Below are 19,339 nucleotides of genomic sequence, written 5' to 3' on the forward strand. Positions count from 1 at the left end.
ACAAAAAAAATGGCCAAAAAGGAAGAACAGATCTAAGCTCCAGAAATAATACAATTAAGTGACCAAGAGATAGCCAATCTATCAGACACACAGTTCAAAATACAGGTGATCAGGATGCTCACAGAATTGGTTGATTTTGGTGGCAAATTAGATGAAAAAAATGAAGTCTACACTAAATGAAATGAAGGAAAATGCACAGGGAACCAATAGTGATGGGAAGGAAACTGGGATTCAAATCAATGGAGTAGACCAGACGAATAAAGAAACATTCAACCAGAACAGAATGAAGAAACAAGAATTCAAAAAAAATGAGGAGAGGCTTAGGAACCTCCAGGACATCTTTAAACGTTCCAACATCGAATTATAGGGATACCAGAAGGAGAAGAGGAAAAGCAACAAGTGGAAAACTTATTTGAACAAATAATAAAGGAGACTTCCCCAATCTCGCAAAGGAAATAGTCTTCCAGGAAGTCTAGGAAGCTCAGAGACTCCCAAAGAAGGTGGACCCAAGAAGGAACACACCAAGGCATATCATAATTAGATTATCCAAAATTAAAATGAAAGAGAGAATTCTAGGAGCAGCAAGAGATAAGGGGACAGTCACCTACAAAGGAGTTCCCATCAGACTGTCAGCTGAGTTCTCAAAAGAGACCTTACAGGCAAGAAGGGGCTGGAAAGTATTCCAAGTAGTGAAATTCAAGGACCTACATCCAAGATTGTTCTATCCAGCAAAGCTTTCATTTAGAATGGAAGGGCAGATAAAGTACTTGTCAGATAAGGTCAAGTTAAAGGAGTTCATCATAACTAAGCCCTTAATATATGAAATGTTAAAGGACTTACCTAAGAAAAAGAAGGTAAAAAACATGTATAATAAAATGACAGCAAATTCACAATTATTAACAACCACACCTAAAAGAAAAGCAAACAACTAGAATAGGAACAGAACCACAGGAATGGAGATCACATGGACGGTTAGCAACAGGAAAGTGGGAGGAGGAGAGACGGGGAAAGGGCACAGAGAATAAGTGGCATAGATGGTAAGTAGAAAATAGATAGGGGGAGGGCAAGAATAGTATGGGAAATGTAGAAGCTAAAGAACTTAAGACCCATGGACATGAACTAAAGGGGGGGAATGTGGGTGGGAGGGGGTGTGCAGGGTGGAGGGGAATGAAGGGGGAACATAGGACAACTGTAATAGCATAATCAATAAAATACATAAAAAAGAAAAAGAAGTGGGGATGCTGGCATTTGAAATGAGTACATGAGCTGCTTACTCTGTGGGACTTTGTCACTGCACTCCAAATGTACTAAATCATCTGAGATCTCACTGGGGAACATCATTATGTAAGTCTAAACCTGAGCTGTTAATTTCTGGATCTGATGTGTTGATATCATAGTCATTATATTTTGAAGCTAATGTATTTTAAAGGACTTTAAGTTAAGAGTGGTTTTCTAAACTATAAAGTTATATAGTCCTGAATGCTCCCATTGCTCCTCAATGATAATAGATTGAAGATGAGTTTTCATGATTAGCTTGAAATATCTATTTTGCATGCCCTGAATTTTCACAGTAATAAACTGTGTATTTTGCTGTGTACAACACACACCCACATTTTTGTGTGCATTATACACAGGATTATTATACTCCTGACATGTAACCACTATACAATGTAACAAGTAAAGATGTATAATGTGCATCATTATTTTTCTCTCAAAAAATCGGGCAAAAAAGTGCACAGTATACCTGGCAAAATACGGTAAATATACAGAAGTTTCACTACTTTTAAATCATTTTTATAATGCAAATTTGTTGAGGCTCTGGGAACGAATTTAGAATACTTGTTAGTCCATGGAGTGATGGTTGGAATCTGGGACATAAGACTGGGGCTAATTTCTTTACCCTCCTAACCCCAGAGAGTCTTTAGAAAAATAGGAACAAAAGAGCACAAAGTACTTAAGGTAAGACACTGTTGTATTCATAATATAGAGAAATAACCACCAAGCCTCATGGACAGGAGATACAGTTCTCCGCGGGGCTACAAAACTGTGCCAGTAATAATTTTAATTGGATGCTATCTTTGCTGCCTTCAAAAAGTATCATAAAATGGAATTATTACAGACTACAAGTGCACTTACAGTGCTGGCCTCTCACAGGAGGAAACAGATAACATTTATCCTTTGGAGGGTAACATCAATGGGGTTCTATTTGTTTCCCTCACATGCATCCCCAGTTGCCTGCTGTTTACTTCCTCTTCCGTTTTTGTCTGAGAGATCAGTTTGAATTAGACACTGCAGAACTGGATGTTAAATTCTGCTGGCCTTCTACCTTTGGGGATGGCACAACCCCATGGGAAGGTCCTCCATGCTCAGGGACTGGGGCGGGGATCATACCTGCAGAGGATTGGGTGGCGTGAGCGGCGACGGAAGGCTGTGTCCTGGAGACTGACTGGGTTTCTGAGGGGGACTTGAACTCTGCTGGGTTGGAGACGGTTGGTTCTGGTTCTGGAGGTGGGGGTGGGATTGAAGCTGCTGGGGTTGAGACAGCGGAGCTGGCGGCTGCAGGGGCAGGGCAGGCTGGGGCTGGGTGGGCTGGGAGGGCTGGGACTGCGGGGGCGCCTGTGGGGCTGGCTGCGGGTGGCTGCCTGGCCGTGGAGGGGGCGGCTGCTGCTGCTGGAGTTGCTGGAGCTGCTGGAGCTGCTGGAGCTGGGAGTTCAGGGATGAGGTAGCTACAAGGAAAGAAAGAAACGTGGAGGTGAAACAAACACCACAAAACATCTTTCTGTGTGTCTCTGTCAGCTTTCCCTGTGTGAGCTGAGAAGGCTGTCCTGTAGAAAAAGTTTTACCCTCTCACTCTGAAGCTCTTTGGTATGTAAACAACCTATGGGGCACCTGGGGAAGGAGTTACTTCTTGGAAAATTTTTAAGACTTAAGGAGGACAAGAAGGTACCATATCAAGGCATTACTTTGAAAGGTATTGAGCAGTACAAGCCAAGGGGATGTGCTAGAAACATGTTTCTTTCAACATGTTTAAATACTTTTCTCTTCCTTTCTACAACGCTTGGGAAATGCACTTATGTTTTCAAGATTTGATTTAGATTAAAGTTCAACGACTTTACTTCTTTTGGTAAAGGGTTGGCTGGGGTTAAGAACAGGGAACTGAATGGTTTGTAATCTTTTCATCATCATTGCCATTAATCCTGTCATTTTCACTTGCTACTTTAGACCTCTGCCAATTTGCTTACACATGTTAATTTCAAGTGTCTATAGTTTATTTTTTTAATTTAAAGGTAGTACATGCTTCTCTGTTTGGCAGAGTCAAAATCCTGAGCCTGATTTTTTTTTTGCCTGCTGATCAAAGACACAGAGATCCCCCAAACTGGGAGGATTATAGTAGGTGACTTTGAACTGTACACTGTGGTGACTAGACACATTAGCACCTCAAGGACACACAGGGAATTGGGAGAATGAAATCATCTTTCAAGGTTTTCTTGTTATGTGAAAAGTAAGAGTTTGTGGGACAAGCTGTCTTTACACTGAGCACACTAAATTTGTTCTCAGATGCCCATCTACCACTGAACAATTTCTGAAGCAGAAAGACATTTAGCTTGGCCAAAGAATGGTCTAGAGAAAATTACTGCTATGAGTTCACTTCCTTCTCTGCCTGAATCTCAGTCTAAAAACTTTCCACAAAGGCTACAAATAACTATAGAGATCAATGTTAAACACAAAGGCCTGCAATGTTTTCCTGCTTCTCCTTTACCTAGAATTTGTAAAGATTTCCAAAGGTATTAACTCCTGTTTGCAACATTAAACTAGTCACTGTTTTTAAAAAATGCTCCTTAAACAAACCTGGTGATTGTGTAAACTGACATATCACATACCTGCCTTCACACAAATATGTTCTGGTCTGTTGACCCGTAAGTTGAGAACACCTAGAGAACTTTCTCTGCACATCAATGAACCAGAGACTGACAATCTTTGTAAAGTTAATAATCATTTTGTAAAATTTATTAACAGATAAGCACTAGCACTGTGCCAGGTAATATACAGTATTTTAAAAGGATATATAATCCCGCCTTTTAGGAGTTTATAGTTTATTTGTGGAGATACAATAAACTCGTAAGAAATGATGAGGCATGGAGGTAACTTGTTATAGAGTCCTGCTAATTATAGATGCTTGATACATATCTGTTAATTGACTAAGTGGTCAACAGTATGGAAACTAACCAAGAGAGGGTATTTGGGGCTGGAGAAACATCCAGTAGTCAACAGGGCACAAGCGATATTTTTGAAGGACAATCTGGAGAATGGACTGCATGGAACAGAGGCTTGGAAAGTTCTGAATGACTTAGACCTTAGAGAAGGTAAGGAACCTATCTTGTGAAGTGGTGGGAAGATGGATCACTCCCAGTTAATCCCTGGTATAAGTAAGATTTTGAATATAGATTCAGGTTTGTTTAAAGTAAGGCATAGCTGTAGTGGTAAAATGATAGCTTGACAGTTCCCAGGAACACTAAATACCAATTCTGTGCTCTCAGGTACCATGTGCAGGGTTTCCATGTTGGACCACTGGGATGGCCAGTCCTCAGTGGCTCAGTGAATTACTCTAGGTCTGCTCAGACTGTCAGTGTGGGTGTGTGTCCTGTCTTGCATGTAGATCCACAGTGCTCTGGAACTCTAGAGGTGGAGGTGGTGTGCATGAGAGAAGCTGGACAATACACAGCCAGTACAAATGCTTGAACTTTCTACTCAATTTTGCTGTCAACCTAAAACTGAAGAAGTAAACTTTATATAGTAAAAATAACCAGTGATCAACCCATTTATTGGGACTTGAAGAGTATGGCCTGGTCTTGCCATTCTCCTCCCTTCCCCAGCTCCTACTGTAAAAAATTACATGTAATTGAAGATCTGGGTGGCAGCTCAATCCTTACCTCCCAGGAACATCTGCAGTCTGAAAGATTCTGGGGGAGTGGGGCTAGATGTCTCCTTTCGGTGGATTTAACACACTTTGGGAAACTGATGGCATCTGTCTGATTCAAACCAAACCTGCCCTGATATCTTTCAGGGCACATATGTCAGTGTTTATTTTTATGGTTGACTTAAACATCATCCTGTTTCATTTTGGTTAGGAAAGCATTTATCTAAATCAGCATTTAGAAACAGGAAAGACTGGAGAATATTGGCAGATAGATATTGGCAGATGGGTAGGTGCACTAGACCCTAATCTATTGAGGCATGGTCTCCAATTTGTCTCTATTCCTAAATNGAAACTGATGGCATCTGTCTGATTCAAACCAAACCTGCCCTGATATCTTTCAGGGCACATATGTCAGTGTTTATTTTTATGGTTGACTTAAACATCATCCTGTTTCATTTTGGTTAGGAAAGCATTTATCTAAATCAGCATTTAGAAACAGGAAAGACTGGAGAATATTGGCAGATAGATATTGGCAGATGGGTAGGTGCACTAGATCCTAATCTATTGAGACATGGTCTCCAATTTGTCTCTATTCCTAAATGTTTGTGATTGTGACCTCTTTCCCATGACCTGCAGCTTTCCTGGAAATGCATAACCTAAACTTCTGTGTTACATAAACTAATTTGGCATCTGAAAGTGAAAAATCATGGACAATACAATATATTCACGTATACCCCGGATACAAAGAAAAGCGTGAGGCAGTTGTGTGACAATGTAATGTAACGCTTGTCTAAAAAATGCCAAAGCCACCTACATAATAGTATGAAAACAAAAGTTTTAAAAAATGTTAAAATATGAAGCATTTAAATGGCTAATTGTATAAAGCATGCTGGTTAGGAAGTTAGGAAGGTTCGAGAACATACTTGAACTATAGGGAATATTGGCAGATAAAATTGCAGTTTGGAGGGGATGTAAAACTGTGATCCTATTTATGAAAGATTAAAGAATTTAATTCATTTCCTGTTATTTAAATTTTTTGTGATTGTTTCCTCTGTGTCTGGTTACTCTATTATACTGGCCAATAAATAATTTAATATGACAATAGGATTAGCCAAGAATTCTGCATTTCTCCATTTGTTCAGTTCTTTATATCCATTGTAAATTAGAAAAAACATTCTTACTTTGAATTTTTGTTAAAGACTTCGTCAGGAATCCACACATGTAAGTAGAGCCACATCAGCAGAAGTATGGGAACTATGTTGAATGGGATTCACATAAGACTACTTCCAAGTCAGGAAAGTAAAAGAATAACATAAACCATATGTGAAGTGCAAATCCCTGAAATATTCTGAAGAAATACAAATATGTCTTCCATATGGAACAGGCTGACAAGGTCCAGAGGGGAGAGGGGAGAGAATTATAGGGGAAAAGGGAATGGACTCACATGAACAAGTATAAAGGACACATGGACGATAACTAAGGGTGGGGGGTGGAAAGGGGAGGGAGGCGGGGAGCATGGGGCGGGGGGCGGGCAGGGTTGGGAATATAAGACAGAAACCTGTACGTGAACAAGAATTAAATAAAAATTATATTTAAAAAAACCCCAAAAAAACAAAAACAAAAAAACACAAATATGTCTTCCACTTAGCAAGGTATTTGAAACACCTTAGGATTCACAGAAAGCAAAATAGTATTCAAATGCTAAAGAAAATGTGATTCTTAACAACACCCTCACTTTTGTTAACACAAAGTATAACATGCTATTATCATTGCTGTAGTGGGGATCTCAATGTCAGCATTTCTTAGCCTTTTCAGATTAAGGCATATGTGGCCATGATTGGCAAACTGGGTTTCGATTTGAGAGTCTGTTGGAAGGAGTACAAGCTATTATTCATGGCTAATGTTTACATTCTCCTGGACATGTCTGGGAACGAGAATAGCTTCACAAAAATATATTTACAGAGGGGTTAGGTCTCATGCTAAGGAGGAAGGAAGCAGGTGGGGGCTTATCATTGACAGAGACTCAGAGTCCTGATCAGGGCATGTTAATGGTGGCTATTCAAACCCACCCTTAGCCTAGTTATCTGGGCAAGCCTGGTCCCAGAGAGAGAAAACAAAGAGTTAAATAAAAAAAAGCAACCTTGAAAATATGATGCTAAGTGCAAGAAGCTAGATACCAAAGGCCTCATATTGCATGATTCAACTTATATGAAATATGCAGAGTAGGTGAATCCTTACAGACAGAAAACTGGTTAGTGGTTAACCAGTACAGAGTTTTCTGGTTGGGGTGATGAAAAAGTTCTGGAACTAGATAGTGGTGATGGTTGGACAACATTATGAATGTACTTTACGCCACTGAATTGTACACTTTAAAATGGTGAAAATGGTAAATTTTATGCCATGTGTATTTTATTTTTAAAATAATAATGGCTGTTTCTCTATATACACACCCTGGAGACCCAAGCCATATTGCCTTGGGACATCACAAGGTAAGACAGTAATCTTCCCCTCCATATGGCTGGGTAGTCCAGAGGGCTAAGAGCAGCCACCAGCGAGCAGTGTACCTGGTGAAGCAGAAAGAGAGACATGGGCAGGGTGGCTAGATTCTGGGTGGCACAGGAAGGAAAACTATGCTTACTGGAGAGGCACAGGTCTGACAGAGCAGAGCAATGGGATTCCTCTCAAAAGGGACCATGGACACACCTGAGCACATGCAAGTCACCTCCTGTTACTTCTAGAAATGTTGGAGAAGTCTTAGAACCTGGACACTGTGAGCAGGAGGAGAACAGTGATGACACAGGGCAGTAGCAGCACTGTGCTTAGACTTGTATGACATTTTGAGGAAAATAATTGAGTAGAGCATCAATGTAAGTCATCCACAGAACTCTGATATGTTGCCCCTAGAGTTGGGTGGCAGGGAAAAGCTCTCCAGATGGATTTATTCTTAATGAGGACAAGTTTTAATAAACCCTGGGCTCATGAGGGCTGTGCTCCTGGATGTAGCCTTTACCTCTCTAATTCTGTTTTATTGTTTACTTTTGTTGCCCACTAGAATCTCTAAAAGAAGAAAAACTAGAATCTGGAAAAACCCAGCCAAAAGAATTTGACATAGTAAAATTGGACATCTGAATACCCCTGCCTGAGAAATAACATCTAAGGTAGCTGAGCAAGGGTGCAAGTCAGGAACCATTTCTGGTGCCCCCACTAAGGGCATCCCCAGCCTGCACTGGCACACAGAAGCTTTGCGGAGTAGATGAAAAATGGCAGGTTGGGGACTTGAGATTTTCAAAAGTGCAGAAGGTGAAAACTTTCTGGAAAATTTGTCTTTATTTTTGGCAACAATGTAAAAAATAAGCAAAATTATCTCTGCCGCAAAGATTATGTTATATAACACTTTCACACCATCTCAGTATTTTCAGTTCCAGAAATAGTGCTACAGGTATCTTTATAGTTTGTCAATTGTATTTAAGGCAGAGATCTAAATGTCTCTTGAGATGTCAGGAGAAAATAAAGAGAAAAATTCTTTCATTTAAAACATCCCTACACATTTCCATGTATTGCCTGAACCACCTAAGCTTCTTTCTGAAATCAGTTGCTTTAACCAAGTCTCCCAGTGCATCAAAAATTGTGAACCAAAATCACCTGGGGAGCTTGTTAGAAAGTATATTCTGGACACTAGAAAAAAATCTGCATTCTAAAGACCCACCCCAGAGGAGCAGGAACCGTAGCCCTTGGGGCTCTTAGCAACTCCAGTAGGAGCAGAAGGAGTGGTTCTCCGCTAGCCTCCAATAAGGGCCATCTTGCTTATTCATCTCCATAACTTGGAGAAATGTCTTTAAAAAATGAGTCTGTCCTTTTATTATATATACAAGATCTGGCAGAAGTAAGTCTTGCTTGAGCATGGTTGGTAGGGTAATAATATGAGTGTAATAATTTATAGTTATCCTTTAAAAATATATTTCACTAATTATGCTATTATAGTTGTCATATTTCCCACCCTTTATTCCCCTCCACCCTGCACACCTTCTCCCTTCCGCATTCCCCCCTTTAGTTAATGTCCATGAGTCATACATATAAGTTCTTTGGCTTCTACATATCCTATACTATTATTAACCTCCACCTGTCTATTTTCTACCTACCATTTATGTTACTTATTCTCTGTACCTTTTCTCCCCCTGCCCCTCCCGCTGCCCCACCGATAACCCTCCACATGATCTCCATTTCTGTGGTTCTGTTCCTCTTGTAGTTGTTTGCTTAGTTTTGTTTTGTTTTTGTTTTAGGTTTGGTTGTTAATAACTGTGAATTTGTTGTCATTTTACTGTTCATATTTTTATCTTCTTTTTCTTAGGTAGGTTCCTTTAACATTTCATATAATAACGGCTTGGAAATGATGAACTCCTTGGACTTGACCTTATCTGAGAAACACTGTATCTGCCCTTCCATTCTAAATGAAAGCTTTGCTGGATAGAGTAATCTTGAATGTAGGTCCTTGCCTTTCATGACTTGGAATACTTCTTTTCACCCCCTTCTTACCTGCAAGTTTTCTTTTGAGAAATCAGCTGAAAGACTTCTGGGCACTCCTTTGTAGGTAACTATCTCCTTTTCTCTTGCAGCTTTTAAGATTCTCTGCTTATCTTTCATCTTGGATAGTGTATTTATGATGTGCCTTGGTGTGTTCCTCCTTGGGTAAAACTTCTTTGGGAATCTCTGAGCTTTTTTCAGATTGGGTAAGTTCTCCTATATTATTTGTTCAAATAAGTTTTTAATTCTTGCTCTTCTTCTCTTTCTGGCACCCCTATGATTCAGATATTGGAACATGTAAAGATGTCCTGGAGGTTCCTAACCCTCTCTTCATTTTTTTGAATTCTTGTCTCTTCATTGTGTTCCAGGTGAAAGTTTATTTCTTCCTTCTGGTCCACACCATTGATTAGAGTCCCAGTTTCTGTCCTGTCACTGTTGGTTCCCTGTACATTTTCCTTTATTTCACTTAGCATAGCTTTAATTTTTTCATGTATTTTGTGACCATATTCAACCAATTCAGTGAGCATCCCAATTACCAGTGTTTTGAACTGTGCATCTGATAGATTAGCTATCTATTCATCACTTAATTGTATATTTTCTGGAGCTTTGATCTGTTCTTTCATTTGGGCTGTTATTTTGTCTCAGTGTGCCTGGTATGTACTAAGGGTGGAGTCTTAGGCATTCACCAGGGTGGGGCAACCCAGGTTGCTATGTTGTGACACTATATGTGGGGGAGGGGTCTGAGCGGCAACAATACCATTTGCTGGGCTCTCTGCCAGTTTTCAGTCACTTCTCCTGCTACCCACAATCAAATTGAGCAACTCTGGTGCTAATTCCCAGGTGGGTGGGTTTGTGTACATTCTAGGACCCCATGGGTCTCTCCAACAAACTCTCCTGGGATGCTGGGAGTTTCTACCACTGCTGTCTCAACCCCCACTGGTGTTTTCATTCAGAGGCTTTGAGGCTTTATTTCCCTGTGCTGGAACCCCTGGGTTACAGTCTGTCTTGCTCCCCAGTTGTTGTTCCTCCCAGTTTATCTGCATACAAATGTGAGACTGCCCTGTTTGCCAGCCACCACCTCACCGGGTCCTCTAGCTGCTGCCTTGACTCGAGTCCTCTCCACACAGCTGCTCATTTCCGCCCCTCCTCCTGGTCTGGATTAATGTTTCTTCTTTAACTCCTTGGTTATTGGACTTTCATACAGCTCAATTTCCTGTCAGTTCTGGTTGTTTTTTGTTTTTAAATTTGTTGTTGTTCTTCTTTTGGTTGTGTGAGGAGGCACAGTGTGTCTACCTATGCCTCTGTTTTGGCCAGAAGAATTTATAGTTTTGATCTGAACATTTCACCTAAAATGTCATATGGTGGGCTTGAGTGTGATTTTGTTATTGACAAAATTATATGCATATGATTTTGTAATAAAAGATTTTATGATAAAATGGGGCATTATTTGTGCCAAACCCTGTATATTATGTAGGTAATATATACATGAAGTCTGTCCATAAAAAGTCTAGCAATTATTAATATACAAGAATGGTTTGCATAACATTGATGTACCATGGCAGCTAAGGAGAGTGGACTGGAATGTGCATGTGTGAACAATGATGACTTCACTGTGCTAGTTGGGGGGCAGGCAATAGACATTGTGATTTGTGTATTGTGTGGCTGTAGCATTGTGTGGCTGTAGCATTGTGTGGCTGTAGCATTCAAAATGACTGAGTGAGCAAGCAGAGCAACCAATCTACAGATTCATTTGTACAATCTACAAAAAACATGCTCAAAAATGAAAGAACAGGAGAAAGCTTGAGAAAAAGAACTAAATGAAATTAAGGTAAGCATTCTATCTGATATAGAGTTCAAAAGAATGGTTGTAAGGATGCTCAAGACACTTAGTGAGAACTTCAGCATAGAAAAATGACATAGAAACCATAAAAACTTCAGAAATGAAAAATACAATAACTGAAATGAAGAATATATTAAAGGGAATCCATAGCAGTGTAGATGAAGCTGAGGATCAAGTTGGTGAGTTGGTATATAAGGTAGCAGAAAACACCCCATCAGAATAGCAAAGAGAAAAAAACTCCAAAAGTAATAAGGGTAGTTTAAAAAGCCTCTGGGACAACATTAAGGATATAAACATCCATGACTTAAGGGTACCACAAGTAGAGAGAAAAATAGCAAGGAATTGCAAACCTATTTGAAGTAATAATGACAGAATACTTTCCTAACCTAGAAAAGAAATAGACATACAAGCCTAGGAAGTGAAGAAAGTTCCAGTTAAGATAAATCCAAACAGGACCATACAAAGACACATCATAATTAAAGCGCCAAAGGTTAAAGAACAAAAGAGAATCTTAAAAGCAGCAAGGAAAAAGCAGTTAGTTACCTACAAGGGAGCTCCCATAGGACTGTCAGTTGATTTCTCATCAGACACTTTGCAGGATAGTAGGAATTGGCACTAAATATTAAAAGTGTTGAAAAGTAAGGGCCTACAACCAAGACTATTCTATGCAGAAAAGCTTTCACTTAGAGTAGAAGGACAGATAAAGAGTTTCCCAGACAAGAAAAAAACCAAAGGATATCATCACTACAAAACCAGTATTACATGAAATGTAGAAAGGACTTCTTTAAGTAGAAGAGAAAAAAAGATGAAAAATGGGAATAACAGAATGGCAATAACTTTAAATGTAAGTGGACTATATGCTCCAATCAAAAGACATATAATGAGTGAATAGATAACATTATAAGGCTTTCACATATGCAGTCTACAACAGACTCACTTTAGATAAAAAAAAACAAACCAACACAGCCTGAAGAAAAAGGGATGGAAAAAAGATATTTTATCAAAATGCAAACCAACCAACAAACAAAAGTTAGGATAGCAGTACTTGTACTAGGCAAAATAGTCTTTACAGCAAAGGCCATAAAAGAGACAAAGAAGGACAACATAGCAGTTTCACTTCTGGATCTGGAGAAACCCAAGGCATTTAATTAAAAAGGTATTTACATCCATATGTTAATTGCAGCATTGTTTACAATAGCTAAGATATGAAAGCGACCTAAGTTCCCATGAATAAATGAATAGATAAAGAAGAATGGTGCCTATATACTGTGGCATAGGACTGTCATAACAAATAATGGAATCTTGTCATCTCTAAGAAAATGGATAGACCTGGAGAGTGTTGTGCTGAGTGAGGTGAGTCATACTGGGAGAGACATGTGCCACAGGGTTTCATTCATGTGTAGGGTCTAAAAAAACAACAAAATAAATGAACAAACAAAACAGAAACAGACTCATAGATAGGACATTTTTACAGTTGAAAGATGGGAAAGGAATTGGGAGAGATAAGTGAAGGAGAAGAAAGGATTAAGAAATATAAACTTATAGTTACAAATAGTCATGGCATATAGGGTACAGCATAAATAATACAATCAAGAATATTGTAATAACTATACCTGTGTCAGACAGGTACTAGATTTACCAGGATGATCACTTCATAAGTTATATGATATAACATCTAATCAGTATGTTGTAAAAAAAGTTAATAATAAATGATTTAATTTTAATAAAACTGTGGACAAAACAAATTAATATCTAGTGACAAAAAGCAGATCAGTATGTTTGGGGCTGGTGGAGTGAGGTGGGAGGGGAGAGAAGTGAAGATGATTACAAAGGAACACTAGGAATCTTCGGGGAGTAATGGGTATGTTCATTATCTTAACTGTGGTGATGGTTGCATATATGTATGTATATATCAAAACTTATCAAATTGTATGCTTTAAATATATAAAGTTTATTATATGTCAATTATACCTCAGTAAATATATTTAAAATTAGAAAAATAAAACTAAGCTAGATTAGTTACTAGAAGATGGTAGCCGCTTTCTGAGGAGGGTATATGTTTCTCCTTACAATAAGCAAAATGAATGGTCAATAAGATACATCAGAAAAAACAAGCAATCTAAGAAAAAAATGTGTGGTTTTATAAGAAACAATACAAGGAACATCCAACATGAAGATGTGGTATGATTTTGAGCACTTGGTGGAGTAGGAAAGGATAATGTATTTGAATGTTTTGAGTGGCATTAAAATCCAAAATGAGAAGGACATCTGATCACAGCATATTTCTTGACTCTACAGAGAATAATAAGATAGCTGTATTAAGGTTAAAAATTGTTTACTGGTTTTCAATTTTTGAAACAATCTGTAAAAAAGCCAGGGAGTATTTAAAGAGCATATAAATGTTATTATCCTGACAATGTAGAAGTGAAAAATTGGTAGGTGGAAGGAGGAGAAATGAAGACCAGGGAACTGAGTGGGAAAACAAGTAGTTACAAAACAGTCACGGAGATGTAAAGTACAGCATAGGGAACAAAGTCAGTAATATTGAGATAACCCTGTATGGCATCAGGTGGGTACTGGAAATACCAGGGGAAACACTGTGTAAAGTACATGTTTGTCTAACATTATGCTGTACACTCGAAACCAATGCAAAATAATATTGAAAGTAAACTGTAATAAAAAGAAAGAGATGGCTCCATAGTTGACAGGACATTTAAATATACTGCTTAATGTTCCAAAGTTAACTATAAACAGCATCATACTTCTATGAGAGAAGGAAGAGAAAGTAGGGGAGTGAGTTAAGACCTCATACACCATAGCAGGAAATGAACAGATAATACATAAAGATAATAAATCAAGAGACAGAGGTAAAAAGAAGGTATTGAGAAATGTAGAGGTAAACCAATAGGACCTGAAACCAGAAATGGTTAAATGCAATTGACTTGAGGAAGTAATCCTGAGGGTGGAGGGTAGAGGTCAGTCTCAGGTATTTCTTCACAAAACCTCTGTACTAAAATTATTTTTAACCACCTGCATGCATTACACTGACAAATGTTTTTAAAAATCAGTTTCAAAATCTTGGCTGCATCTTGTATAATAATAGCTAATTTTTATGTGTCAGGCACTGTTCTATGCCCTTGAGATTTTTTTCTTACCAATTCTCTCAACAACCTTATTAGTAAAGTCAGTTTCCTAAATTAGATTTTCCAAGATGCAGATCCTGAGCCAAGGATTGGAGTAAGTGATTTATCAAGAGAGAAACCAGGAGGTAAGAAAAATAGGATAAGGAAGGGCAAGAAGCACAGCAGGGGTGAGATTTCAGATGAAGTCCCAGTCCATCCTCACCCTGGGAGCACTGAAGCATGAACTGCACCTTAGAATTTATCCTCCTCTCCTTCCCTACACCAGTAAGTCAATAGTTCCAGGTGAATATAGGGCATAAACTCTGAGACTTCTAGTTCTTTATAAAGAGAAGTGACTTAAGTGCCCAAGAATCAAAGATCAGTATTTAAAAATTACTATTAGAGGTGATTGTACTATGTAGCAGGCCCAATATAGTACTGTAGAAGTGCTCAGAAAAGATATGAATATTTATGGAAATTCTCAATAGTTGGTTGCTCAAAGCTCAATCATATCAGGTCCCATTGGCTATTTCTATGTATAGGCAAGGGTGTATTTATATCTATAAGACCATAAGTATATATAATACCATATCTATCTCTAGCTCCATGTCCAGGCTCCAAAAGCCTGATAAGGTAATTATTGAACAGAGTGTTGGTGATACAAGATTCAACAAAACAAACAAAATTCTTGCTGCCATAATGCTTAGAGTTCAGTTCCAGTAAAGACCTTAGAGTGATTAAAGTTTTGATCTATCTCTAGGAAGTAGGTATCCATCAGACAGAGAGGTTAGTCATTCTTGGAAACAGAATGACTCATTACAGAAGCTACTTCTGGGATTTGAATGGTGGTCTAAGGTTACAACGTATCTAGGTCAGGTAGAAGAAATAACCCACAGTGGAGAGTTATGTGGCCATTTTTGCTTTGAAAAATTTACATGTCTAGTTTTGTATTCAAACTCATCTGGAAATCTTCTGTGAAGATAAAGATTTTCATGGGATTGTCATTCTATAAGTAGGAAAAGTGTTGGCTAAAGAACAATCATATTAGGTCTCCTTAACAACTATATTTCTCTTGGTAAATTAAAAGCAGACATTCTAGTTTTCTACACTTTTCTCTTCTGGTGCAAGTCATCTGATTCATTCCAGTGTACTAATTAGATTGAGTTTCTTGAGCTTTGCATGCTGAGATCAAGACCCTGAATGGGAGAAAAATTTATCTTGGGCTCTGTTGATGACACCAACTGTGGTGTATGTAAAATTGCTCTGGAAAAGTACCCTATAGACCTTTGTTTCTGATAGTCCAAGAAATGTTCAACTGAATGCTAGTTTCCCAGGTATATCCCATAAAAATAACATTCTGGTCAAATAATTTGGGAGATACTACATGTGTTCTATTTTTGGAAATCCATGATGACCATTAGGATATTAATGGCTTAGAATTCCAGCATTAAAGACACATGATTAATATTTCTCATCCAACACTGACCAACCTCTTTTGACCTTGGAATCCCATCATATTGCCTTTTTTGAACCAAAAGTATGCATATATGTAGAACTAATATTGTGAGAGACTCATTTAGGAGTAACCAGAAAGTGTCTCTGTCTGTTGTAGTCAAACACAACAATTTTATACATGAAGGGATTTATATATTTATAAATATATATATACAGAATGTATATACATAAAACTACATATATTTATATATACATTCATCTATATAAATATGTGTGCATTGTATATGTACATTGTATACAATATATAGTATATTCATGTATCTGTATATGTATACATACATGTATATGCAAATGCATACATTCGTTTTGCACACATATACATATATACATATGTATATAAAATTTATACATATATAAACATATAAATGTGCACATACATTCTATATATACATAATACATATATTTATGTATTCATCTATACAAATATGTATACCTGATACACACATTTATGTATATGTACATGCATATACAGAAATACATGTACTATATATGTAAATATGTACAAATATATAGACATATAAACACATACAACATACAATGTATATGTGCATAATATATTTATATAAGTACACACAATGTATACTGAGGTCTGTCTGGAAAAAGTCCAGCTATTGTTAATATAATGAGAATGGTTTGAGCAACATTAATGTAACCTGGCAGCCAACAAGAGTGGACTAGAATGTGCATGTGTGAACAATGATGACTTCACTATAATAGTCAGTAGGTGCAGTAGATGCCATTGAGTGAGCATGTGTATTGTCTGGCCATTGCATTAAAAATGACTGAGCAAGTACAGTAATGAATCTGTATCAAATTTTGCCTTAAGCTTGAACATTCCTCTGTGGAAACTATTCGGATGATTCAGAAGGTCCCTGGGGACCATGTAATGAGTGCAATGCAAATAAAAGTGTGGCACAAATGCTTCAAAGATGGTAGAGAATCTGTTGAACATGATCCATGTTCCAGAAGGCCTGCAAAAAGCAGAACACTTGAGTATGTTGAATACATACAGGCTACAATCAACAAAGATTTGTGACTGACGGTGAGAGAACTAGAAGCTGTCTCTGTTCAAGATTCCAAAAATACTGTGGGATTCCAAAAATACTGTGGGATTCCAAAAGTACTGTATCCAAGATTTTGATGGAGGATCTTAGCATGAAATGTGTTGTGGCAAAATTCATTTCATACTTCTGCTACCAGAGCAGAAGAAACATTGTGGAGCAGTTGCTAATGACTTAATTCAAACTCCTACCAATGAACCAGATTTCCTCAAGAAGGTTGTAACCAGAGATAAATCCTGGGTCAATGCCTGTGATCTGGAAATGAAGGCTGTCATTCCAATAGAAGTTGTGTGGTTGTCCACACACAAAGAAGGTGCAGCAAAGTTACAGCAAGATCAAGACTATGTTCACTGTTTTTTTTTTTTTTTTTTTGATTGGGAAGGTGTTGTCCATCACAAGTACGCTTCTCCAGGCCAAACAATTAATAAGTAGTATTGAGGTAATACTTTTTATTAAGAACTTGGAGAACATTACTTAAGGTAATGTTCTTCACCAGTTGAATGATGCAATACAATAAAAATNGTGGTTGTCCACACACAAAGAAGGTGCAGCAAAGTTACAGCAAGATCAAGACTATGTTCACTGTTGTTTTTTTTTTTTTTTTGATTGGGAAGGTGTTGTCCATCACAAGTACGCTTCTCCAGGCCAAACAATTAATAAGGAGTATTGAGGTAATACTTTTTATTAAGAACTTGGAGAACATTACTTAAGGTAATGTTCTTCACCAGTTGAATGATGCAATACAATAAAAATGGCTACAGCTATGGGCAACTGGTGATTGGCAGCTTTATTACAACGATGTGCCCACTCATGCATCAAAGTCTCATACAGAGTTTTTTAGCAAAACATCAAATCACCGAGGTGACTCAGCCCCATGATAGCCCAGACTTGGCATCCTGCAACTTCTGGCTTTTCCCAAAACTAAAATTATCTTTGAAAGGGAAGAGATTCCAGACCAACAATGAGATTCAGGAAAATAAGATGGGGCAGCTGATGAGGATTCTAGCAAAGGATTTTTCAGTGGTTTGAACAGTGGGAAAAATGCTAGAAGAATCGTGTGAGGTCCCAAGGTGCCTACTTTGAAGGAGTCTAGGGTGTCATTGTCCTATGTACAATATTTCTTGTATCTTCTTCAATAAATGTCTTAATTTTAAAAATACTACATGGCTGGATACTTTCTGGACAGCAGTATATAATTTGCATATGTGCATAATTCATATGCACACAAATTTATACATACATATACTTATATATGATTTGTATACTGCTGTCCTTGACAGACCTATGTCAAGGTCTGAAGGAAGTAATTAACTATTTTTAATATTAAATAAGCTTAATAAAATACTTTGAGATATACCTAATAGTTTTAGGTATACAACATAATGGTTTGATATATGTATATATTGCAGAATAATTATCACAAGTTTTAGTTAACATGTAGCACCACACAGTTACTTCTTTTCTTTGTGATAAAAACTTTTAAGATCTACTCTCCTAGCAACTTTCAAATTCACAAAACAGTATTTTTTAATCCTCACTCAAGAATACAATTGTTGATTTTAGAGAGAGAGGAAGAGAGAGAGAAAGAAAAACATCAGTGTGAGAGAAAATATAGATTAGTTGCCTCCTGTATGCACCCCATACAGATTGAACCTGCAACCTAGTTATGTGCCCTGACTCGGAATTGAGCCCATAATATTTTTGTTGTATGGATGACATTCGAACCAACTGAGCCACCCAGCCAGGGCACAATACAGTATTTTTAAACTACAGTCACTATTCTGTACACTACATTCCTGGTTATATATTTTATAACTGGAAGTTTGTACATTTTGACAACCCTTACCCATTTTGCCCTCCCTTGCCCATGCACCTTTTCTGGCAACCATGAATCTGTTCTCTGTATGAATTTGGGTATTTTTAAGACTCTATGTGTAAGTGAGATCATACAGTATTTTTATTTTTCTGTCTGACTTATTTTACTTAGCATTTAGGATCTCAAGTTCCATTTGTGTTGTCACAAAAGGCAGGATTTCCTTCTTTTTCATGGTGGGATAATATTTCATTATATACACAGGGTGGAACAAAGTAGATTTAAAGTTGTGTGTATGAAAAATAATACAATAAGTAATAATACAAGAATGAACTCTGTATTTCAGATTCTCACAACTGTAAATCTACTTTTGCCTTACCTGGCGTGTTACATATTCTTTACCCACTTTTCTATGTCAATGAGCGCTGTAATAAAGCTGCATGAATTAATCTATAGTCAAGCTTATCTATTTTGGTGAAACTAGTTAATTCATGGTGCTGGTTTAAAAGAGTGTAATAAACATCTTTGATTGATTAAAACTGTAAATAT

General features: G+C 37.7%; 1 protein-coding gene across 1 annotated transcript in view; it reads right to left on the bottom strand.

Annotated features, from left to right (window-relative positions):
- Nucleotides 1–19,339, bottom strand: part of POU6F2 (POU class 6 homeobox 2) — a 460,076-nt gene that overhangs the window by 159,379 nt on the left and 281,358 nt on the right. The window contains exon 4 of the mRNA XM_037056530.1: nt 2,392–2,726. Coding sequence (XP_036912425.1) covers nt 2,392–2,726 — 335 coding nt within the window. The remainder of the gene's footprint in view (nt 1–2,391; nt 2,727–19,339) is intronic.

Source organism: Sturnira hondurensis, unplaced genomic scaffold, assembly GCF_014824575.4.
Source record: "Sturnira hondurensis isolate 20B ecotype Veracruz unplaced genomic scaffold, ASM1482457v3 Scaffold0008992, whole genome shotgun sequence".
In the NCBI taxonomy this organism is placed as follows: domain Eukaryota; kingdom Metazoa; phylum Chordata; class Mammalia; order Chiroptera; family Phyllostomidae; genus Sturnira; species Sturnira hondurensis.